At 43.6% G+C, this 25,292-nt stretch overlaps 1 protein-coding gene across 3 annotated transcripts in view; it reads left to right on the top strand.

The window, feature by feature from the left end:
* The first annotated feature begins 11,620 nt into the window (after positions 1-11,620).
* The window catches only part of EVA1A (eva-1 homolog A, regulator of programmed cell death), a 202,963-nt gene continuing 189,291 nt past the window's right edge, over positions 11,621-25,292 (top strand). For 2 of the 3 annotated variants that reach the window (XM_057427660.1, XM_057427657.1), the window contains exon 1: positions 11,621-11,912. In XM_057427660.1, the coding sequence (XP_057283643.1) occupies positions 11,813-11,912 (100 nt within the window). In that variant the 5' untranslated portion in view covers positions 11,621-11,812. The remainder of the gene's footprint in view (positions 11,913-25,292) is intronic. The other variant, XM_057427659.1, reaches the window with a different exon arrangement.

Here is a 25,292-nt window from a genome sequence, read left to right as displayed (position 1 = left end):
GTGCTTCCGTCTCCAGCGTATTTGAAAACCAAATCTCTTTTAGTATGGGCAACGTATTCTCTCTCAGGTCACCTGTATAATTGGTGCCTCTTGGATGTAGTAGAAACACAATTCCTAAGTAAAGATTTCATTGAATGATGGTTCTCCTCATTAAAGGAAAAAAAGCTGATGTTTAGGGACTAAGTGGGATGAAGGAGACCTGCCCTGTGTTTTGCTCCACCCTTTCTTTGTGACTCTGAGTCACTGTTGTTTTCTATGCTTAATCTCAACTTCATTGTAAGCAAAGCCTGAAGAACAGACCTTCTCAGACCATATACTGCTTTTGGCCAGATAGAGAAACGGTATGTATTTCTCATGTGGAGATGCCCAACAGGCTGTTGGCTCAGAATAGATTCTAAGACAGCTGCTTCAGGTCTAGGACACACCTGGGTTCACAGGACACTGGATGTGAAGTAAGAAATACCAAAAATTGTTACCAGCATTTGGGCAGGACTCTTGCTCTGAGTTGTGTGGAAATTGGCAGGCTGCTTCCTGGCTTGAGCCGACTTGCCTACCTGCATCTAACACATGGGATTCTTGTGTCCCCATGAAGCCAGGGATGCAGTGCTTCAGTCCAAGCATAGATGTGTGCATCAGCCTCTGCAGCACCAGGATAAGGGCAGAAACAGTCTGTACTGCAGTCTGAAATCCCACAGATTTCTTCCTAAACACCTAAGGCCACTTTGCAGCAACCCCAACACAGCTGTCTGTGGAGTGGCAGAAGGTGTGAGGAAGGGAGTGAATTTTCATGCTGCCCAAGGAAACTTGGATGTCTTTTTAGAGGAAACACAGCAGAAGATGGTAACACATGCACTTATTGTTATTATATCTCTAAACAGGAAGAGAGCCTGAGCTGCTCTGGAGATGTAGTCTGTTGTGCATTCAGGGTTAAGAAGAGGCAGTTGGATTTCTCCAGATTCCAAAAGAAATGGGGCTGGCTCATGGAGGGCCTTCCCCACCTCGTCCTCTCTGGGTGTGCAGAAAACCCTTGTGGTCATCTCCTTCAGGAATGGGAACAAGCTTTGGCTCAATACAGACCTCAAATCTTGCCATAGTTTGGTTTCAGTTGGATTTGGAAATGGAAACATTGCTTTTGATAATTCTTTTTTTAAAAAACCTTACTTTGGCATTTGTTACCTCAGGAGTGAAGCTCCTGACATTTATGCAACAGTGTGGCACAAGTGCATCTCTCATACTCTTGCTTCTGTTTTTGTTGGTTTGTACAGTTGTAACACCAGGTACAGAGCCTGGAAGTGATCCCTACTCACAGAGGCATCACTCAAATGTCAGAGTGGGAGGAAGAAGGTCTATGGGGTGAATTCCCTCAAGCATTCAATATACCCTTATTGCTAGGAGATGTTGGGCTTCTGAGGGTCTCCTGAGATGCTTTTCCAGTGGAGGAATGGAGGCCTAAGTAAGCTAACTGGAAGGACAAGGACAGGCTCTGGTGTGGAGTAGCTCCACTGCTCCGTGGCTTGCATGTTGACATCCATGGCTTGCATGTTGACATCTTTCTGAGAAAAGCATCCCAGAATCTGCCTTTGTCCTAGCCAAGTTGTGCCCTTTACAGAATCAGGTCATTCATAGTTGCTGTAGCCTTACCAGTGGCTGGTGGACACAGACATAGCTTCCTTTGGACTGAGCGGCCATGTATATCACACAGTCCAGGAGTATCTGAATCCTTCAGGGTCTCTTGCAAAACCAGGTCAGCACAGGCACAAGGCAGTGCCTGGATTCCTCTGAGCCCTACTTATCTGAGGTATCAAACCAGCTCTATAACCTATGCTATAAAGTTTTGATTATAGCGGATTTTATTAGAATATTTAAACAATCTGGTGGTGGCTCTAGTCTTTCTGGAAGCTTCTGTTTAATGAGACATGAGTTGTTAGTTTAATGTGAGTTGACCTTGCTGAAACTTGGTAATTGGAGATATCTGAAACTGTTGCTTAAAATAACCTAAGGTGTCAGACCTTTCTGGCTTCGACAGCTGTTCATTAAGGTGGCCACCAAGCATCCACAATTACATTCTCTACCATACTGTAGAGCAAGCAAAGAGGAGAAGGAGATCTGTTCTTCAGACACATCGTTCTAGCACTGTACTTGGAAAACTGATGGACTGGAAAATCTTCAGCTCACTCTGTCAAAACACCCCCAGGCCTCCACTGTTTTGGAGCATACATCCTGTTGGAGTCACGTGCATGTAGTTAACTCTGCCACACCAACTGCGTGTTCTCTCCTTTGAGCGCAATTGCTGGAGGAGTGATCCACATCTACTCCCCTGAGGCTGAGGCTCCTGAAGGGTCTCTGGCAATGGGCATAGCTTCCATGGCACATCACCAGCGTGTTCATGTACACCTATTTTCTTCTGTTTCCTTCTCCTTTTGTTGCATTCCAGGCTTGAAGCATAAATTGTTATTGTATAACCTTTATGCGAGAAGAAAAGAAAAGAGGTGTCAATGATTTCTCTCAGGGTGCAGGAGATAGATGAAGTATGAACTGGTCTGTTGGCAGCTTTGCCAGTGCCTTGGTAGATACTGGCCCTATGTTCAGAGTCAGAAGTGTCTTTAAATTCTTCTTGGAATCTGTGTGGTTTTCAGATCATGGAGAATTTAAGATGTGGCTATCTTTGCAGCTTCTCTTGGGTTTTTGCCCTGTAGGGTGCCTGGCACCCTTAGAGACTACAGAACAGACAGCAACACTGTCTTACTTTGGCATTCATGAAACACTCCTTTCTCCTAATTTTCTGATAGACTCAGACATTAAGAGGAATTGAATCTAATGTGGAAGCCAATGTTGAAATGAATCTGAAGTCCGTGTGGAAGACAGGTATGGTGTTGCTTCAGAGGTTAAATGAGTCAGACATCATGAGTTTGGAGGGAGATGAAGTGTGTGACAAGGTAAGATTAAGTTCAGTAAAGGATGTCAGAGGCACCTTTTCATTATTTATTTATTTATTTAAGAGGCACTCTTATTATTTGTTCCCTTATGCAGTGAATTCTTGGGTCCTCTTGAGTCCTGTGTGGGTTCAGATGCCAACAGGTGTCTGTGTCCCTGAGTTTCTATAGTTTAAGTGATGGAGGGTGACTTTCTGGAGCCATCTTACAGAAAGGTCCACCAGAAACGTCATCAGACAGAGAACTCATTGACCACTCCAGGCAGCATCTTCAGTACTTACATCAAACTGAAAGACAGCTCTTAGGTTGAGAGCATTTACCTCATTCCAGAAATTGGAGGTACTGTCCTTCAGAAACAATTTGGAACATCTTGAAAACCTAAAGAGACCACTGAGCTGAATGTCCCCGTCTTGTTTCCTGAGATGCTAAATAAAAAATGAGGGGAAAAAAAAAAAAAAAAAGAAATAAATCCCATTGATCTTGAAAGGCAAATGTAATCTAAAGACTGATGGGTGAACTCCCAGGTACCTTTACATTTCAAAGTCAATATTTGTTCTTTCTCCATTTATAACCCCATTACTCTGTCTAAGTGGGCAGGAGATTTCAGAAGGGGATCATTTGTTCTTGATTAATGCATTAATGCTAGTAGTTTATCATAGTAAATTATACCTATTATCGCAACCTCCTCATGCAGGAGAAAAGGCAAGATAAAAAATTATGATCAAATTGCTCAAAGTCACAGCTTCTCATTGTTTTAAACAAATCAATCCAACTTCTATACTTCATTACTATATGAACAGGGGCTAAACTGTGGAGAAAATGAGATCCAATATACTTTGCTTTGGAAAAATGTTTTAGAAATCATAACCTTGTTTTCCACTACACTGCTTCAACTGCATGCAGTATTATCACATGAAGATAGGTGGGAGAGAAACTGCCGCTTTATTTTATACCTGGTATATCTAATCCAGCTTCCCCTGGATTCACAGCAAGGCTTTCACCTGAGAACTGGGCTTTGAGTCTCTGCCTCCTCTTCAACAGAAACAGCAGCATCTATGGACACTGGCTTTCTAAGCCAGCTGAAGAAGCCCTCAACTCTTCTAAGTACTCATAACACCATTTGTAGCAATCTTCTTTTGGCAAAAAGCAAACTGTCTTATATCAGCAGTTAGGACTGGGACTCCTTTTAATGAACTCAGCTGATCTTCCTTTAATGTCAGAAGGTACATTTTGCAGAAGGAGGCTCATGTGGAGGCTAGCTAGTGTGAGCTGAAAAGAAATTATTTTACCTGTCACTGCAGGGAAGAAGGTGGTTTGGCTAGTTACGTACATACAAGATGGGGCTTGCAAGAGAAGCAAGAAATTACAGCAATGTTGTAATAAATAGAAAATATTCTCCATGGGCAACAGCATCTCAGCTTGAGAGTGACTAGGGAAGGGCTGTGCATGTAATAGCACCCAGGGGATAACTGGTGGAGAGAGCAGAGAACAAGCACCAGGGTGTTGGACAGGGGAAGGCTGGGGAAGGTGTTGCTGGCTTGTCAATCTATTGCGAATTACAGGTCCAGCAAAAATGGAAAACGTGTTGGAAGCTGGATGGGCTTTAGTCCCTTTTTATCTCAGCTGAGGTGTTTCTGAGGCAAGTTATTTGTGTATAGAAATGCCACATTTCATATCAGTCTTATGCAGTTCCCTGTTGATTGCAGCCACTAAGCTTATGATTAACGTACACACACAGCTCTGCATGTAATGCTGCTGCCAGTCCAGGCAGTGTCTAGCGGTGTGAACGCAGACATCTGCAAAGTTCTTGTAAGCCACTGTACAGTCTCCTTCCTTCCTCTGAATTCTTAGTAGCTGGTCCAGTAAGGAATGTTACTGCATTAGGTGTCATGGATGCGTCTCCAAGCCAGGTGCCCAGAGACAGTAAATTCAGTAGAGTATGAGCTTTCTGCAGTGGGAAGTGTCTCTTGCCCAAGAAGCAAGTTAGCTGGAGTTCCTAATGCTAGTGTTGTGGCTATAGAGTGCAAAGGTTTGAATGGCTTGAACTTCAATGCCATTGTAAGTTCCTTAAGCTGCTTTCAATTACATAGTCCAGCACTGTCTGCAATGCCTAGCACACCTGGACTTTGTCACTGGACAGTCTCTTGAGACTGTTGTAAAACAAATAACAGGTGATATTATTGTCCTGATACTTAAATGCATGTGGAAGCATACAGTTATTCTTGAAACAGTCCTTTCAAATAGAAAAGATTAAAAAAAAAAGAAAAGAAACTGTATTTTTATGCACACGTGAAAGGAGAATGTAAACCTGTTCTTTCTACAAATGGCAGACCTAGTCTACTGTTGAATTTGCACTGATGCAAATTTTACCCATTCAGCAGAAAGGCATTTCCTCTGATTCCCTTTGATTTCTTACCAGTCTGTGATCTGTGAGCCAGAGGTTTGTGTGTGATTTGCTGTCTGTACAAAGCTGAGGAAACACCCCGTGCCCCTAGGCAGTGATATGCCTGAGGTGAAAGCTGATCTGTCCAAGTCATGCTGGAAAGAGATTTGCTGACTTTTTCAGCTTTGCCATCCGTTAGACCAGTCCTTTGATAAAGAGAATATTAAAAAGGGTTAAGCTTCAGTGAAATCACTTTCCTGCAATCTAGAATTGTTCAAATGCATCCCAGAGGTGAGGATGGGAGGGATTTAGGGAATGCATTGTTGGTTCACTCTCACAGGAGAAGGCAGCTCTGGCCCTGAGCTACGGAAGCCAGCAAGGTTTTTTTCATTGACTTCACCAGCTTGAACTTGAGTGCATTCTGTGCTAAACACCCTATAGGAACGGTCTGTTCTAATAACCTCTGTAGCAGGGCAGGTAGAAGCCTAGGCTGTATGTAGCTGTCCTGGAGTCTGGAGGTGGTCTGCAGGATGCACTCTCATTCATGGGCATCTGTAATCAGGCTTGCCTGGGAAGCAAGATGGAGAAGACAGTAACAGTCTGACCTCCGTCCTGGGTTATTTATTCAGTTCTTAGCCCATGCCACTGTGTCTTCACCATGACTATTAAGAACTTCTGAAACACTGGTGGGTCTTTTTGCACACATCATCTGGCAGTGTTCATGCTATCAAACTCCAAAGCCGGATTCCTTCCTGCCTGTTGGGAATGGTCAAAGCTCCTGCTGACTCCCAAGCCATGCTCAGGAACTGTCTGGATGGACAGTTGGTAGGGAAACATGAAATTAAAAGGGAAAAATATAGTGGAGATCAAGATTAAAAGGGGTCTGTAACCTGAAGTGACTCTCGCCTGTGTAGCAGCAGGATGGAGACAATTCTCCCTTGGTTACCATAGGTGAGATAATAGAAAGCACACACTACTTCTCACATTGAACAAGCTGGGATGTCTCTGCTCTTCAAAGCAAAGACCATCTAGGTCAGGTGTAAAATTCATCCTCTTATCTAACAAGCATTCCCAGAGAGTTATAGATATAAAAAAGGAAAGATATCACTGGCAAAAAAAATAATGCCAGTACATACTATCATCCAATTGACAGAGAAATCTTTCCAGGAAGACTGTTAGGAGAGAGCAAATGAGTCAGGTCAAGTGGGAGAATAGTTTCACATTACAGATGTAAAAAGACAGTATGCCTGCATAGCAAAAAAGTCTCAAGGAGCAACATCCAAACAAGCAGGACAGATAAAGCACATGGGAAAGGAAGGATCTAATTCACAGCTGAGGAACTCTGATCCTTGAAATCCTTGTCTCTTGAAATTCTTATGTTATTCACAGTGGAGTACAAAGATGAAGTATAAAGGTTAATCCAAATCCCTGTAGTTTTAGTACTGTAATTAACCCAAGAGCATCGTGTGCACAAGGCACCAGCTAAACCCAATCAGATATACTGGTTCCAGATAAAGCACCAGACTGTAGAGTATCCTCTAACACAGAGCATGCCATCACTATACTAAGGAGAATGCCAGCTGAGAGAGGTTTCAACACCAATTACTTAGTGCAGACATGAGGAGAAAGTTTTCAGCTTTGTTATGGATCACTCTGTAGTTTCCAAATATTTTAGTTTTGACATTTTTGCTCATTGGAGGATTTTGCATCACTCTGTACAACATCTCCCAGTCTTCTAGTGAGATAAGTGCGTCACTTGGGGCCTTTGCTCTACACAGAAGTATGTTAAAGCAATACCCCCACTCCAAACCTGTCCCAGTATGAAGCAGAGTCCTCCTGGTTTTATGTTTGTTGTGTAAACTGGGGTGATTGAGTGACACAAAATGTGAAAACTTCAAAGGCGTATCAGTCTGAATATTCTGCACAGCTGTTGTGTAACATTGAATATGGAGACAGGGGAAGATCTTACTTGTGAGCTACTTGGTGTTGTATTGCAAAAATGCATTATGAGAAGTTCTGTGCCTTCAAATTTATGAAAGCAAATAGGGTTTATTTCTATGGGTAAACCCATCTGTTTCCGTAAGGCACTCCCAGGGGAAAGAGTAAAAAAACCGAAACAGAACAAAAAGCTGTACTATGCTGGGAAGCTTTGCTATTTTATGTTTGCAGGCCTGTCCACCCAGTTTAGGTGGATTTCAATAGGTGTAAATGCATATATACTTTGTCATTAATTTACATTCATTTACAAGGAAGCAATGTGGCCAAATGAAAGAGCTCTAACTGAACTTAAAACTTAAAAGTATTTAATCTTTTCACATCTCTGACAGTTCCTCCTGGCTGATCTTGAAAAAGTAGTGACCTCAAACATACGACTGAGCTTTGTCCGTATGTGAAATGGAAGAATGCAAGAATGCAATGGAGGTCTTTTGGAGAGTGCTTTGAGATCTTACAGAAAACACAGTAAGAAGTAAGTAATGTTACTAAGATTTAGAAAACAAGACTAGTTCTAGCACACTCGTAGAAATAAACCTGCTTGTGACTGTGTAAACAAACACAGCTTCAAACCTACATATGGTTCTCTAGCTGAAACCTAATCCTGGTACGGCTCTTCTGCTGACGAGCTCTTCTTCAAGCTGTTGATGGTTTAGTCAGCAAAGCAGACACTAGTGGTGCAGGGTCAGAGACAAACAGGAAAGCATTACAGCAAATCAGCCCTAAAAGGAAGCAAGATCAGCACATACGGCGTTAAACTGGGAGTCATCCTAACTCAGTCCATTCCTGATTACCATTTATAAACTGCGTGATGTTGGGGTGACAAAATTGAATGACAGATTGCTTCACTGCTCACTCAGTGCCTCAGCTTCCCCAGTTGCAGTTGTACTTAACTGCTTTTAAAGCACTTTGGTAATCTGCATGCATGTTTCAGAATTACAGGTTTATGTGTAGCAGGAGAAGGAAAGAAGGAAAAGAGAGGAGTATGAAGGAGAAAGAACATGCAATTAAATATCATAGTGAAAAAGGAGGAGTGAGGTACAGTTTTTAAGCATCCTGGACTAAAGCTACACTGTGATTCAGGTGCCTAACTCATAGGTTAGCTTTGGCTGGAGAAGTACCCCAGGAGGTGGGACTGGTTTGTGTGCCTGTTACTGGTTACTGCAGGGGAAGCTGAGAGGTGCTGATCTCAAGCCTAGGCTCTGTGTACATAACTAGATGCTATGGATGTATTTGCTTCTTAAGCTGGACATGTAGACCCTGTGTGCTTTTTGCCATGATCAGAAAGGTATTAAAACCCAGTTCAAACACAAGACTCTGGATGTTCCAGAGGGAAGAAGTGTTTTTAAGTACACCCAAATGCTGTGTCTAAAAAAAAAAAAAAAAAAGAAGAAGAAAAATCAATCATTGTCCATAGTTAACTGAACATCATCAGTACTGGCTTGTACCTCCTTGTGGGTGGCTCTGGGGACAAGGGATCCAAGAAATTGTATATAGTCATATGCATTATTACATATCCCCAGCAGATATATATGAAGGCATGGCTGGATTTCAAGGGCTGTTACTCCTGAAAATAAAGATCCATATTGGTGTCCCCTTGATTCATGTTTACCCCATGAGACTGCCTATGGCAGAAAAACCATCCTTTGTCTGTTGTGCAGTTGGGACAGGTGGCCTCTTTCTGTTTGAAAAACACAGCTGATGTTCCCACAAGCTGTAAGGAATAAGGGCATTATGGAGATGGGCTTTAACTGATTTGTCTGCTTCTCAAAGGCTGATGCATATGTATTTATTTGTTTATTTATCAAGAGCTGCTTTCTGCTTTGTTTTTGGAAGGCATCTTTACAAATTTGCTTAAAAACAAAGCCCTCATGTGACACTCATGTAAACTTCCTCCCCACTGGTTTGACTTTATTAACAATAACCTAAAGGACTGCTCGAGTACACTTCCCATGTTTAGCCTTAAACCCTTTGCCACCAGAGTTTTTTTTCTTCCTGGTATACTGAAACAGCCAAACCTAATTAGTCTTTAATCAGTAAAATCAACACCTGCTGACAGGGTGGACTCTTTTCAGCAAATAGTGCTTCCCTTTTCCAGAGGACTGATACATTTCCAAGGCCCCTATTGTTTCTTTGTCCTGCTGATAAGCAGTTTTGGCTGATAATCTGGTAATGGGTATGATTATCTCATGCCTATAAGGCAAGAGTGGTGAATCTTCCCTTTGGCAAGGGCAGCGGAACTAGGTGAGACAAATATGTAGATGCTAGGAAGCCGTTGTCTTGTTCTTTTCTCTAAAACTTTGGTCAACTCTGGAAAGCATGGGTCAAAGAAGTCTGTCGTGTAGGATTAAAGTCTCAGGTGAAATAAAGAGTAAGGCAGTCTGTAGAAGTTCCTGGTTTTCGATCTTGCTTAAGCAGCCCTCTGAGAAAAGGTAAAGTGGCAGGATTGTCTGCAGATAGGAGGGACTGTGTCTATACAGGACCTTGGGGTATGTCTGTGCTGCCAGGTCATCCCAGAGCCAACACAGTCCTTGAGGTGACTTAGCTGCACCTGTGCTGTGGATCCTCAGCGTGTGAAGAGCTGTTTGTGAGAAGGAGGGTTGCTTAGATGCAATTCAGGCCAGATCAACCTCTGCTTCATGTGGTCTGGGCAGACAGATCATGGAAGGGATTCAAGCCCAACCTCAAGATTTCCCACACTACCCTTATCGTCACTGTGGCTGATTGGAGCTTGAGCAAGTGGCAATATGGCCAGAAAGCAAATGGGGCTGTAAGACTTACAGGTCCCTTTGAGGGGGAGCACACAGATCACCCCAGGACAGATTTCTGGTAGAAACAGTGGCTGTACTATTCATGGCAGCACTCTTGAAAATGTCTTTCATGTGTAACCTGACAGCCAGCCTGATTTTTGTCTGAGAACAGCTGAAACATTGTTAGAAATTTCAGCACAAGAAACTCTTTACAAGTGCACTCTGCTCTGAAAAAGAAACAACCCAGCCCTTTGGGTTAAAGTCTTTTACATTTATTTTCAGCAGTAAGGTGAATGTTCTTTGCAAGTTTCACTTAATTCTGTGTGAATGAACAGGACAGAGCAGTAAAAACCAGTTGTGGCATTTGTTGGATGTTCCCACCTGGGTTATTTTTGCTGGATAGAAGATGCAGCTGTGTTCAGCAGCTGTGCATGTGCCTGGTTCCATCTCCACTTCTCTGACAGCCACACACAGTGTTGCTCCATAGGTTTGTGTATCTGTATACACAGGCTGCTAAGTGGCTGGTGTTGGCTTTGATGAAAACTTAGATGAAAGCTATCTCCCGCTCTCTGCACTGACAACCTCTATTGTAGCCTAGATATGTTGGTTATGTACATTATCTATATCCAAACCTATGCCTGAGCTGTGGTTCATGCTGATGACCAATGCCCAGGATCTCCTTCCTGGGACAACGTATGCAGGGAGAACAGGGTCCACTAGTCCTGCCCACCTGTGTGGTGGACTGTCCTCAGCTCAGTCCTTCCAGGTTAGCATGGCTGACTTGATGCTGCCGGGATATGGATGAAGATGAGGCAGCATCAAGTAACAGGTAAGATGGAGTTTTCCTTTAACTCTGCAGAGTGAGCAGTGCTTGTGTTAACAGCTAAATGCATGCTAGTTGCAGGTTAAAGTAATTGCTACAGAAGGAGACCGGTCTGCTGCATCTGAACACCACAGATTAAGATCTGCCTGAAAATCCTCATGCAGTCTGATGGAGGGGAGAGGGGTCCAGTGGGATAGAGGGAGGCTGGCATGGCTGGCTGCTGCCAAAAGGAAGGAGGATTTTGGATATGTGGGCTGACACCAGTCCCATCCTGCAATGAGGAGGGTTTGATCCCTTGGCCTGTGCAAAGTCTCCTCCACTGCAGGATCACTTTCAACAGTGGGCACAGCTGAAGAGTTGTCCTGTCACCAGCCTGTCAGGACACCACTGCTCACACCAATTTCAGCAGCAGCCACAAATATCCATCACTCCAAAAATCCTTGTGAATCCAGGCACTTTGTTTTGGGCTGCCTTCTTTGAAAATACTGCCCATCCTTCTGTCTGTCTGTCTGTCTGCACTAGGCAGACAAGATCCCTGGTATCTAAACCCACAGCAGCCGGGTTTCTCCAAACAATCTTCCCCACAAAACCCCCCAAGATTCTCCCCCCTGACAGTTTGCGGTGCTGCTGCTGGACAGCTGCACGGTAACAGTCTGCAGCAAATTTGGGGGAAGCGATGGCTTTTAGGACCCTGGGACCTCCGCCAAGCCTCAGGTAGGTCTGGCTCATTCGTCAGCCTCCCTCAGCCGGGATTCATTCACTCCCAGGGATGTGTGTGTGTGAATGTGTGTGTGTGCTGAGCGCTTTTCCTTCCCCGCTGCTTCCAAGCGATGGGACTAACGCTGTTCTCCGGGCAATGAGGAGTACTAGATTGGGACGGAAAGCACTTTCTTTTTCTCCGGAAGAAAACAAGCGTTGAGGATACTTAAGGATGTGCTGCTCAGATGTGTCTCCCACCTCCACCTTCCTCATAGGACTCATGTGCTTGACAGCTTTCAGCAACTTTGCAAAGACTTCTGCAGACTTCTCAGGTAGGGGAGAAGCGCTGATCCTTTTGTACACTGGACGGCTGCTTATGGGTGAGAGCTCTTATTACAGTGTTCAGGAGCAGCTCAGGGGAAGTAAATGTGAGCAGATCTGGGGGAGTTAAGTGGGGAGTAATTTTAGTCTTTTAAAAATAAGCTGATGAAAAGCATGTTCTGTAAGAGGATGTTGGGTTTATTAAAAGCCTTTCTCAATAACCCTTCACAAAACGGTTTCAGCAGAGTTAGTCCGAGCAACTTTGGGAACAAGGAAGTGTTACCTTGTGTAAGTTTGTTGCAGGTTTTGTGCTGTGTTCTTTGTGGAGTGAAAAGAGATAGGTAGGAGACTGCGGAACTCTAGGATATAAATTATAGCTAACGTAGCAAGACCCAATTGTTTTATAGGGGATCCCTCCTCTTAACGTAAGGCTTCTGATTGTTGCAAAAGCCTCCTGAACTAAAGATGTTACATACACAGAATTAATTATATTGAGCCTCTTTACTTAAGCCAGGAGAAGTGTGTCATTTCTAAATAATTTCTGAATCTCAGACTGTTTACAGCAGTTGTTTTGAGTTGTGTGAAGCAAGTAAATACACAGCACTTTGAAAGTATGAAGTGCCATAGAAGTTTTGTAACTACATACAGCTGTGTAAGTCACTTTAAAATTACGTTTCTCGTTTTGTTGTTGTTTTTTTTTTTTTTTCCTGTGCGTATGCATGTGGATCAGAGAATGTAACAGATCTCATTTTACTGTTAATCAGGGTTGATTAGTTTGCTGGGAAATGCCTAGTCAGAATCACTTTGCTTTTGGGATATCAGTTCTAATTTGGGGTCTAAGACTAGTGTGAAGAACGAGCCTGGCATGTTTTTTAGGGGTGTGTTTCAAAACTCTTGTAGTGGATAAGAGTTTCCAGTTATAGCTTGCTGATGAAAAAGTGCCATTTGCAAGAGCTGAATCTCACCGGTCTTGGGATTCAACACGTTAGAACCCTGCTGCTCTGTGCCTGGGAGTGCCTGTGTTCCCCGCAAGAGATTTGTGTTAGAAAGGAGGAGCTTGTGGTGAAGCTGGGGGAGAGTATATACAGTAGACTAAAGTCTTAATGTAAATTGAAAGGGTCTGGCTTGCTTGTGATTCAGTCTCCTTTGGAGACAGATCAGTCCCAGGTACTGCCATTCAAGGCAGATATGCCTCTGAATGGAAAGGGCTGAGGAATCGCCCTGTTTGTTTCTAGTGTTTTTTTTTTAATCTCTTTTTGGCAATGAGCTTTCTCTGTTCTCCTCCTTATACAGAAGGGGTGAATGGAGTAGATATGACAGGAGCTAAAGCTTCAATAGGGAAAATACTGGTCCTTCTGAAATACAGCTAAAATTTATCTATAATCTGGCTATCAGCCAGCCCAGATTGCTAAGCATTAAAATGTGCAAGTGTCCTAGAGTAAGGGTACTTTGTATTGTGTGTATACAACATAGCCAGAGAAGTGGAAATAAATTGATAAACTTTGTGATGCTGGCAGTTGGGGTGGGCAGATGTTGTCCTCTTAAAAAAATTAGTAAGAAGGTTGCTGATAACAAAATCATGTTTTCTGCAACATCTGACTGTACTGTCACACTCTGGGAGAAGGGGGGTGGTTTAAAACCCTTGTGTATGTGCATGGCAAGGCTGAACTCTGAAGCAGGGTCTGTAATCCCAACAGCACAACCTCCCATGAGTTTTCACAACTGTTGAAATCTTCTTCCAGATCCAAGCTATGTTTCCTGAGAGCAGGCTTGACAAATGTCCCTGGTCTGGTTGGACTGACTGTACCTTGCAAGACAGGAAACATGGTTTGTTACAGGAAAAAGCTGCACCCAGTGTGTAGCCAGTTGTGTAGTAACTCAAATATGGTTTTGTTAAGTTCAGGAACTGGATAGCCACAAGATGAAGCATCTCCCAAATCACACACTATGCTTCCCCTATAGGTTTTGCAAAGATTCCATTTGTCTCCTCCGAATCCTCAAGGGCATGCACCACGTGCCTCTGAAAGAGCAGTGGTCTAGATAACACTTCCTACATGAAGGAGCACCTTGTTTGTTACTGCCACCCCTATATGTGAACATCAGCTGGCATGATGAATAGAAGGAGAGTAACCTTTTTGTTTGTTGTACAGCCTTTGACTGTAATGGTTTCTGGCCACATATACTTTTTCTGCACTTCAGGATGTTCTGGGTTCTTCTCTGGTGTGGCTGGAATTGAGCAGGTGAACATCTCTGGGGAAGCCTTATAGCTTTACCATATACCATCCCACCTAGAGGTGATGCATCCAACACATAAATTGTCTGCATTCCAGTGAGATGAAAGGATTTGTATTGGTTATTGCTGCTGAGGAATGCAAGGCTTGCTGTGATCCCCTAGAGGTTTCTGTAGCAGTTTCACTGCTGCCTACATGCTGCACGGAGATGAGACAGCTCATTGGGATGTAAGGGCTTTTCCAGGCTGCACACAGCAGTACTGTCTAGAGAAAACAGCTGATGCTTTTTGGAGAAGAATGTTTGGGTTTTTTTAAACTCAATCCTGTAGACCTTTGTTTAGCAACAAAGCTTCTCTGCCTTCTCAGCTTGCTTCATCTTGGCACTACCAGGGAGGTGCTGCTTTCAGTAATAGGTCATGGCCTTTTCATGGTGGGCCAGGCAGAGTGAATTGATCCAGCCCTGGAAAGAGACAGCTTAGGAATGGCCAGTGAGCTCTAATCAGATCACAAGAAGCACTGATCCAACTTCCACACTGCAGCTATGCAGTAGGACTGGCTGAAAAACTTATCCAGAATTGCACACCTAGCCAGGTCCCACTGCTCCCAGTACTTTCCCACTGGCTGGCTTTCCAGAGTATGTGTCTTCTGGCTGCAGGAAGATTTCTTTTTCACATAGGCCATAAAAAGGCACCCTGAGGAGGTTCCCCGAAGTGTGGTGAACTGAGTCGGTCATGGGGAAGCCCAGGCAGAGCTAGTGAGAATCCCTGTTGTCTCTGCTCCCAGGCTTCTGAGCATATGGTCTCACACTGTGTCTCCATCCCTCCTGTCTGAACAGCTCAAATGCCACAGTGTTAACATGATGAGTGCATGTCCTGCTGGGGACTGGTGCAATCTGAGATGTAAGAATTAAAATTCCTTTTAAGTGAAGTATTTAAACTATGTGAAGAGTTTTGAAGTTGTTTTCTTTAATAGTTCTTTAAACATTGATGTTTGCAGGAGGATGAGAGAGTAGGAAGGGGGTCCTTGGGGAGAGAGAGTGGAGTTATCAGGCACTTTGCAGCCACTTCTTAAGAAGGCCTGGACTTTTTCTCTGTGGTTGCTTGTAGTATGGGCTCTTGATCTAATCTCATTCTGTGATCAGTTCTTAACCTCAGGACTGTTTGAAGGCTTAGGACCTAGTGTCTTGATGTGTCACATACCCCTTATGTTCAAGGTGACTTGAAGACTGTGATGAGGTGTGGGGAAAGAAGCTGGTCTTTTGAATCTCTGTGCTTTAACTATAAGCCCTTAATCTTAATCTGAGTCCCAGCAATGAACTCTCCAAAATTCTTGCTGGTTGATAAAAATTCACCTTTGTTTTAACCCTTGTCTATTTGTGGTGGGAGCCCAAGACAAAGCAATGTCCTTGCCCTGCCAGAGAAGCTATGCGATAGCTCCTCTGTGTAGGGTTTGAGAGGCAGTGTTCCATGGCAGTGTGCAGAGCTTGATCTTTAGAAGGACTAGGTTAATGAAAATGGGGCCAGAATTAGTCTTTGGTACTATTTAAAATGCCTAGTCAAAAGCTTAGTCACCAGCTATTGCTCATATTCTGTGTGCTGTCTCTAGCTCAAGCCATGGGGTTCCTGCCCCTGAAGCTAAAAATCATGAAAACACATGTTGAATTCTACTCTGCCAGCCAAGGTGACCATTTAATTTCCAGCTGCATACCTGCATGTAATTAGGCTTATGTGATTATGATGCCATGCTCCAATTCTCTTAAATAATTTTCTCATTTGTTAGCTGATTTCAAGCATGTTGAACAGAAAGGTAGTGGCATCAGACCTATGTGATTGCTGTGAGTTCCATGTTAATGGAAACACACCCCTTCACTACTGCTATGGGGCAGGAAAGGTTGTGCTAAGAACTCAAATGTTTGTAAACATCAGAGAATCCACTGCAGGGACCTAAGCCAAAAAACTTAGGGTTTTAGGCATGGAAAGAGCTTTGATGGGATCTCCCACCTTTTCTGACACAGAAGAACCCAGCTGCAGGACGTAAAGCTGTAGGAATAACAGCTCCAGTTGTGCTCGTCCCTCTAGGCCTGCTTTAATATTTATGTTCTTTGCACTGTATTTGGCACAAGCTGGATGTGAGCAGCACTTTGCTTAAGGGAGCTGATCCGGCATGGAGCCAGAAGAATACTGATAATTCCCATTCACACCCTGCAGGTGAGCTCTGGGTAGCTTTTGGGACCTCTCCCTGGAGGCTCTACCTGGCATGAAAGCACGAGTAGTTTTTTTTGTTTTGTTTTGCCGCTTTTTTCTATCTTTTCTCAAAAAATGGCAGGTTTCAAGTGAAAGCTGCTTTTGCCACCTCCCTGCTAATTGGCTCAGTGTGTTTGTTTGAGTTGATGAGGGCTGGAGTTGGGAGGGGAAAGGCATTTCTCCCTGATTGCATTTAATCAGTCCATAATAAAGGCAATTTGTTTGACAATTCCATTCACCAAATTATCACCAAAATCTACATGCTAACAGCTTCTGAATGGTTAACAGCCCTGAATGGGTGGATGGTGTCAAGGGGGATGGGGTTTTCCCTGTGTTGAAAGCTGCAGCCTGTGAAAGGGGGATTTTCAAGAGAGGCAGATGCAATTTTTTTCCAGTGACATGGTGTAACTCAGTAATGAAGTTTGAGCTTTTGACCCCAGGAGCAAACAGATATGCTGTAGACTTCCTTTAAAGACTGAACCAAACCCAGGCCACCTCCATACCTTCTCTTTGTGGAGGAGTCAGTGATGAGGTTGGATGGGCCTCAGGTTGCTGCTTGAAGAGGTCCTTGCCCCAGGCAATGTTTTCCTCCTCAGGTGGAGGTCATATCTGCCAACACATCCATCCCAGCTGTGTGGTGAGCTGAAGTTTGGGTTGCTAGGGGAGGTCTGTGTTGGGGTGGAGTTTTGCTTTTGCAGAGGTGACAAAATCCAAAGCCAGTTAAAAAGCACTGTTGGTCCCTTCTGGTAATGTTGTGGAGATGTGGCTGCCTGGTGAGCTATAGAGGATGGGTCTGGGGAGCTGAAGGGGATGGCTGAATCTAGCCACCGTGTCTGAGTGGTTCTAACAAGGGGGACGTGCATCGGCTTTGAGTCAGGTATGTCTGTCTGTCAGTGGGAAGCAGTCTAAAGACCCGAGAGAGCTGAGAGGTGTTGGAGGAGGAAATAAATAGGTGGGTTGTGTAAGTGTCTGTCAAGTAACCATTCTGCTGTTGGGAGAGGAGGAAAGGAAGCAGCAGTGCAGAAGCTGGGACTATTTTGGTGTTAATTTGCCAGCAGGGATGCAGCTTTGTGAGCATCAATATATCATATTAAGTAAAAGTATAATCATAGAATCACAGAATCCTAGGTTGGAGGGGACCTCTGAGGATCATCTGGCCCAAACTTTCTTGGCAAAGCATGACCTAGACTAGATGTCTCAGTACCCTCTCCGGATGAATCATTAAAGTGTCCAGTGTTGGGGAGTCCACCACTTCCCTGGGGAGATTATTTCAATGGCTGATTGTTCTCATGGCGAAAAATTTTGCTTTTGTCTCCAATCAGAATCTTCCAAAGAGTAACTTGTATCCATTACCCCTCACCTTTTTTTGTGACTCCTTGTAAAAAGGGAGATTCCATCTTCTCTGTAGCAAGTGTCTGCATTCCTGTCTTGAGGCCTGTCCCAGAAAACACCATGGATTTCCCAGCAGTTATGATAATGCTGTGAGGGAGAACTTGGCACTCCCTGACTCTTCAAATATTCAACATTTGCTTTCACTGACAGCTGAGGGGACCAAAGTGAGCTTCAGGAAGAGAAGCACATGTTTCCATCTCCCTCTGTTTGTTGTCCTGGGCTGTGACCAAGGTGCTGCAGGCCTGTAGAGACAGGAGGCATTGTCAGGGATGGATGGATGGGGTTGCTCTGTGTATCAAGTTGTCTTCTGAGGGGTCTGTGTGAAACTTCATGTAGGCAACAACTTCAGCCTCAAGAGCCATATGTCTGCATCTGGCTTGGGCCGTGTGGAAAGCTACTGTTGTAGCCATCAGAGCTGTCAGCAAGAGCAGAGACCTCAGGGGTCCCAGCATCTCTGTGATGATTGGCGGTGTTGATATAGTATCTACTAATTGCCGTGGCCCAGAAACTGATCCACTGATGAATAGATTTAACTTTCTAGTTTCTATTCCAAGACAGCATCCCAGTCCCTGTGGGGACCATTTGCAGCAACCACACTTTTTTTTTTTTAATTTGGTTGTTTTTTGTTGTTGTTTTCTTTTTGTGTTCTTGTCATTCCTTTTTATCCAGATACCCAAGACCCTCCTAGATTCAGTCTGTTTCTGTCTCTTGAAGGGCATGTGGCTGCCTGCAAGAATCAACCCAATGTGCTGCTCAAAGCAGTTCAAGACAGGTTTTGATCAGGTTGGTTTGGTGCAGTACTATAAGGTTCCTATGTCCTTGCCAGTGCTATGCCTCACTGATCCAGTATTGCTGTTTTCTGGGATTTTTGTGCTCTTTCCAAGAGAGAGGCGAGGGCCAGATTCTGCACAGCTGGGAGGCAACTTTGCTGGCTTGCCAAGAGCTTTGCAGGATGTGCAACAGCACATAAGTTAATCCCAACTCATTCTTGCTGATTAAATCTAATATTAAAGTAATAATTGTGAACATGTTTAAGAGAACTACTTAGATTACCTATTATTATTACTTGTTTATTTACTTAGCTGCTCCTTTTGCCTGAGGGAAGATGGTGAGTTGTGTTTCTCTCAGTCTGGGTTTGGACTGATCCAAATATGCCTGGCTTAGCTCATTAACTAAAGATATGAGCTCATTTGTAGTAAACAAAGTATGTATGTTTTCTCTTTTTGGGATGCTTAATGCTTGGCTGCCTGGAACCCACTGTGTGTCCTGTTACGTCAGAGAAATGATGGTTTGGCAGTTCTGGGTTGCACAGTAAAATATGTCTTGGATAAGACTCTTTGAATACACTGTGTGCTCTTGAAATGTGTTAGCAGATGCTGTGGTATCAGTGTTGATGGGTCTCCTTCTGATGCTAAAGCTTGCTGCACAATAATCATTGTTGAATCCATCTGGATCCTTGCATGAAGGTGGAGCAGTGTGTGGGAACTGCGGTTTGATCAAACTCTCTGAGTGGTCAGGTTTCAGATGTGTATTTGAATTAACAGATGGATGTAGCATTTTGCTGAAGAATTTGCAGTAGATGTTGTCAAAGTACTTTAGTTGTGATGGGCAGCGGAGGCCACATCCACCTGCTGGCAAAGCATCCCACATCCTTAACAACAGAGGAAGAAAGAAGTAAAAAAGATATTTCCATTTCCTTTTTTAAATGTTCCATTAAGAGAAGAAGGCCTAGAGCCCTAGAGTACGAGAAGTTTCATTAGCCATTTACAATCAAAGAACTTCACTATGTGCTTTTGTGCCCCATCTTTTGACGTAGTATAAGCGTGCTAGTTGCCAGCAGGGATGCTTTTCACTCCTCCAGCAGCCCATAACAGCATCAGAATTGTCAGAGTGTGAGAGAGGGCTGCTTTCAGGTAAGTTATCCTAAATCCTCATTAGACTACGTACCTGATGGTGCTGCTTGTCAAAAAAAGGGCCATTCAGACCACCTACTCTGAGACCCCCTGTGTGATTGTCTTATTTTATTTTCATCTGCTATCAGATGCCTGTGGTTCTGGTGCTATGATATTATCAACGTGTTGTATTAGCTTTGAGGATTTAAAAGGGGCTTTCACTCCAACAAATAAATATAAAAGCAAACATAGCAGTGGGGGGATTTTCTGCTATGTTCTTTCTTTGTGATTTTTGTATCACGCTGTGGGCTGGGGTGACTTGCATCCTGTGCCTAGGACCTGTGGGCTCCGCTGTGATCCTTTATTGCTTGCTTGTCTGCATGGTTATAAGGGTTGCTTTATGGCTGGTGCTATCCCTGGCATTCATTTCCCATGTTTGCTGTATTTTGCAAAAGCTTTTGGGTCACACATTTTCCCTTGAACCTGTGTTAGGCCAAGAGTGTAAACACTTAATGCAATTAGACTAGTAAGTAGTAGATTTGAGCTGCTGTAGCTGAATTATGTTCAGTTTTGGGCCTCAGTCATTGGGAAATCCCTTACCTCTCTTGTCTGTGTGGAGTCTCTAAGTGCAGTGCTGCTGTGACCATGGCAATGCCCATAAGATGCAATGGGACGAAATCATGCGCTTTGTTTTTGACAAAGCTAAGCTGTTGTGTGGAACATTTAAAGAACAGCATTAAGGTTGCAAACTGAACATTTGGAATTTAAGAAGTGTTAAAATTAAGGTAGTTTTAACTGCTTGAATGCAGCAATTTGGGGTTTTACATTATGAGTTACTTTTTAATGAGAACATACTATTTTCCACCTCCTTAGGACTCCTGTGTTGTCCAGTGCACCCGAAAGTTGTCTCATAATGTTTTTTGTTTTAATTCGTCTGGTTCGTTATGGCACTAAATGCTTATTTACCCTGTGTTATTTAAACTATTCTGCTTGTTGTGAGTGTCCTACAACCAGACATATACTTAAACTTCTGGAAGGAGAGTCTGGAATGTTACCTGCATTGCATAGGTGAGATTCAAGGCAGGGAGATCAGCATCAGGAGCTCTAACTGCCCAGTATTTCAGAGATTGTTCAGTATCTACCTTTTTGTCCAGAAACAGCCCCTTACTCATTCTCTCAAGCTGTGATAGGCAAGAAGAAATGTGTCGTACTTAATACACAGTTCCTTCTCCAGTGCTGAAATGCATTTGAATTAACAGATGGATGTCGCATTCTGCACATGGACTGCACAGATTAAAATGAACATTGCATTTGCAAAGTCACATGCACTTAAATAAGTGTGGTGGGTTAACCCTTGCAGGCAGCTAAGCACCACACAGCCTTCCTGTGCTTGCCTTCCCTATCCTGAGTTGGAATAAAAGCAAGAAAAATCATGGGTCTAGGTAGAAATGTTTTCATAAGAAGTGGAAAAAAAAAAGAAAATAAACTAAGTGATGTAAAGGCAACTACTCACCACCTGCCACAGGCAGGCTGATGCCCAGCGTAAGATGGCTGATTTACATAAATCCAACTCTACTCTGTTTTATTGCTGAAAGTGATGTTATATGTCATTGATATATCAATTTGGTTAGTTGGGGTCATTTGCCTTCTTGTGTCCTCTCCTAACTGCTTGTGCAGCCCCCGATCATTTCACTAGGGGGTAGAGTGAGAGACAAAGCATTGATGCTGTGCAAACACTGTTCAGCAATAGCTAAAATATTAATAAGTTGTCACTACTGTTTTGGTCACAGATCCAAAGCACAGCACTATACAAGTCACTACAAAAAAAAAACAAAACCAACTCTATCACAGCCAGACCCAATGCGCTAGGAAAGAGCAACTTTACACCTCTTTTTATATACGTAATACAAGCTAGGGATGGATGTGATAATAAACTCAGGTATGATCTAAGCCCATAAAGTGCAGTTGCGAGAAGGGTCTGATTTTTGCATATTTTTTTGTTTCAGAGCACTCATGCTTTGAGGGTTACTTTACTTGGGATACGAGTACTTAAAATTAGGTTACATATTTGGGGCCAGTCCTTGGAATGTATTCCAAGAGAGCTTTAAAAATGATTTTTGAAGATATTCCCTCTCCAAATTTTTGTTTGTTTCTTTCCCCTCATAGGAGAAAAAAAGTAAGTATGTTTATTCAGAGGCACAGACAAAGATTCTCTGATGCAAGTGATTTCACGAAAAATAGAATCCCTGGGATTTGTCCAGTTTAGATTCTCTGTAGAATTTTATTGTGTGGTAACCCCTCGGAAATTGAGGGTGTTGATCTGGCTGTTTCCAAAGCACGTCCGTCTCTTCATGTGTCTTTTGTACTTCTGTTGTATTAACACTGTTTGCTCCCTGGTTTATGTGCTCATCTGAATTCTGGCTCAAAGAGGTTAAAGCTTTATAAAAGTGAGCGGAGCAGGGAAGTGGCTCCACAGTTGATGATGAAGCGCCCACATCTGTGACCCACGCTGTGTTCACATGTTAGTTTATTGTTAGCCTCACAATAAAGGATAGCACTGCTTTTTGTTCAGCTAAACAACTTTGATGGAATGAATTGTATAGAAAAAAGAATAGATGAAGCCTGGCTGTTATTTGCCAAAATGTTCTTTGTTTTAGCTGCATTGTGTGGGATGCAGAACTCCCAGAAGAGTTCTGTATAGCAGCCAAGGGGAGCTGATGGATTGGATAGGGAGGGAAGAGACAGAGGTTCAGCAAGAAGGGGTGAAAAATTTTTCAGATTCTTCCTACCTTTTAGGTTTGCTTGTCTTTAGGTGATAGCCCAGGCTTTCAGTTTGGCTATACTATAAGAGTAGAGGCTCTGCTATGCCAATAAGTTGCACTGTGAATGCAGTTGGTGCCATTTGGTTCAGAGTTAGCATGCACAAACAGTAATTAGAGCAAATTGGCAATGGTATAGCCAGAGGCTGGTGTGTAAAGGTCTATCAGCAGCTGCAGGAAGCTGACTGCTTGGTGTTAGACAATCCATTTTTCTTGCTGGATAGATGAAAATTACTTTTTCTTTATCTCTCTTTTCTTTAACATTGTCCATATAATTGGAGGGCAGGGTTCAAGTTCAAACTGATAAGATTATTTTCCTTCCCTAAGCTGCATGACAATGGTCCCCTTGGCAAATTAAGCCATGGATCTCCTTTTGCTGTAATGGGAACTAGTCTCATTAGAAACAGAGCTGGATTAGTGAAGAGTCCAACCTACCATATAGATATGCATTCTGACCCCAGCAGGGTGAAGTGCCTTTTGTTCACTCCAGCCTTCTCTGCATTTTCCCATCACTTAGACATGTGTGGTGAAGCTGGTGGTGATTATTTCTGCTTAAGAAAAGCCTGCTGGGGGATGAAAAGGAAGTTGGTTGGCCAGTGTGATATCACAATGTGAATGCGAAAGTGTTTTTTAAAGGTTTCCCTTGATTTAAGTCATTGAAGTCTAAGACTAAGATGCCTGTTGCAGGGTATTGGCAATTAAGAGTGAATCTTCACTGGTTTGACCTGAAGAAGACAATCCTTTTCTGCCTCTCAATGTTACTCTCTCCTACAGATCTGAAAATTTGGACCTATTCACGCCAAACTCTCCAGCATCTGGACACAGGAAGCTCCTCTTTGGGGCTTTTCAGCTGAAAAAATTCTTCACTATGAAGGTGGTGAGACACTGGCACAGGTTGCTGAGAGAAACTGTGGCTGCCCCATTTCTGGCAGTGTTCAAGGCCAGGTTGGATGGGGCTTGGAGTAACGCTGGTCTAGTGGAAGGTGTCTCTGCCCGTGGCAGAGGGTTTGGAACTAGATAATCTTTAAAAGTCCCTTCCAGATAATCTTTAAAAGTCCCTTCCAACCCAAACTATTCTATGATCTGTGTTTGTTCTGTCTGTCCTTCTTGGTGATGGGAGATTAGAGGGACCTTGACACACTTGTGAGGTGGGCTGATGCCAAGCTCATGAAGTTTAACCATGCCAAGTGCAAGGTTCTACACCTGGGTCGGAGCAATCCCAGGCACAGCTACAGGTTGGGCAGAGAAGAGATACAGAGCAGCCCTGCAGGGAAGGACTTGGGGGGGGTGGTCAATGAGAAAATGAACATGAGAGGGTTTCAGTGTGTGCTTGCAGCCCAGAAAGCCTACTGTATCCTGGGCTGCATCAAAAGGAGTGTGACCAGCAGGTCGAAGGAGGTGATCCTGCCCCTCTACTCTGCTCTTGGGAGACCTCACCTGGAGTATTGTGTGCAGTTCTGGTGTCCTCAACATAAAAAGGACATGGAACTGTTGGAACAAGTCCAGAGAAGGGCCACAAGAATGATCAGGGGACTGGAGCACCTCCTGTATGAAGACAGGCTGAGGAAGTTGGGGCTGTTCAGGCTGTTGAAGAGAAGGCTGTGTGGAGACCTCATAGCAGCCTTCCAGTACCTGAAGGGGGCCTAGAGGGATGCTGGGGTTGGACTCTTCATTAGGGACTGTAGTGACAGGACAAGGGGTAATGGGTTAAAACTTAAACGGGGGAAGTTTAGATTGGATGTAAGAAGGAAATTCTTTCCTGTTAGGGTGGTGAGGCACTGGAATGGGTTGCCCAGGGAGGTTGTGAATGCTCCATCCCTGGCAGTGTTCAAGACCAGGTTGGACGAGGCCTTGGGTGATATGATTTAGTGTAAGGTGTCCCTGCCCATGGCAGGGGGGTTGGAACTAGATGATCTTAAGGTCCTTTCCAACCCTAATGATTCTATGATTCTATCTGGGAGATTAGAGGTACAGCCCTGGCTGATTCCAGCTGCTGCCATGAAATATAGCCACACTAAGGATACTAAGAGTGGTGAATCCCACCACTTCCTGCATTAAGAGCCATTTTCTGATCTTTAAGGAACTCCTTGTGCCCTTGCATCTCCCCTATGTCTGATTGACTTTTCTGACTGATCTTGGAGGTTGACTTCTAGCTGGAAGTTAGTGCTTGAAGCAATCTGGCAGGGAAGGCAGACTGTGGGCAGTGTTTGAGAGTGGCACCAATGAAAGAATGAGTTTGGCCAGTTATTGTAGCAATTTGTTGCTATTGATTAACCTGGAGGCTATTGTTTTAAGTGATGAGGAGTCCTGACTTGGTGAGTAACTCAGCAAGCAGTGGGGCTATTCACATGAGGAAGAGTTGGCTTCTGTATCCTCACCCCAATGTCTATGAAGTGTTTTGGTTTCTTAATAAATGGTATTAGCAAGAAGAAGGGTTAACCAGGGTAATTGACACTGCTAAGCTATAGTCTCTCTGTCACCAGCCAGGATACAAATAGCCAAAGAAACAGATCTGTTTTCTGTTCTTGGTACATTTTTGGATATATTTTAAGGTTTCTCAGAAAGACCAGAACAATGAAACACCCTTTGACACCAGCAATCTCTTTTCTTAATGGCACAGCCTGAGCAAACATTCAGACCCCTTCCTTCTGGGATTGCTCATTTCCCTTCTTTTTCTCCTGAAAGAAGAACAATACTCTCCCAAAAGCAGAACTACTGCAGTGCCAACCTCTGTTGCTCTATCAGGCAGACATCGGATGGGATATTGTCTTCTGTTTTCACCCTCTCAGCTGCAACTCAGGGAAAACAAATAAT

Source organism: Pezoporus wallicus, unplaced genomic scaffold (assembly GCF_028554395.1).
Source record: "Pezoporus wallicus isolate ANWC-B61680 ecotype Strahan unplaced genomic scaffold, APGP_CSIRO_Pwel_v1 contig_6464, whole genome shotgun sequence".
Taxonomy (NCBI): Eukaryota; Metazoa; Chordata; class Aves; order Psittaciformes; family Psittacidae; genus Pezoporus; species Pezoporus wallicus.
This window is presented reverse-complemented; position numbering and strand designations above follow the sequence as displayed.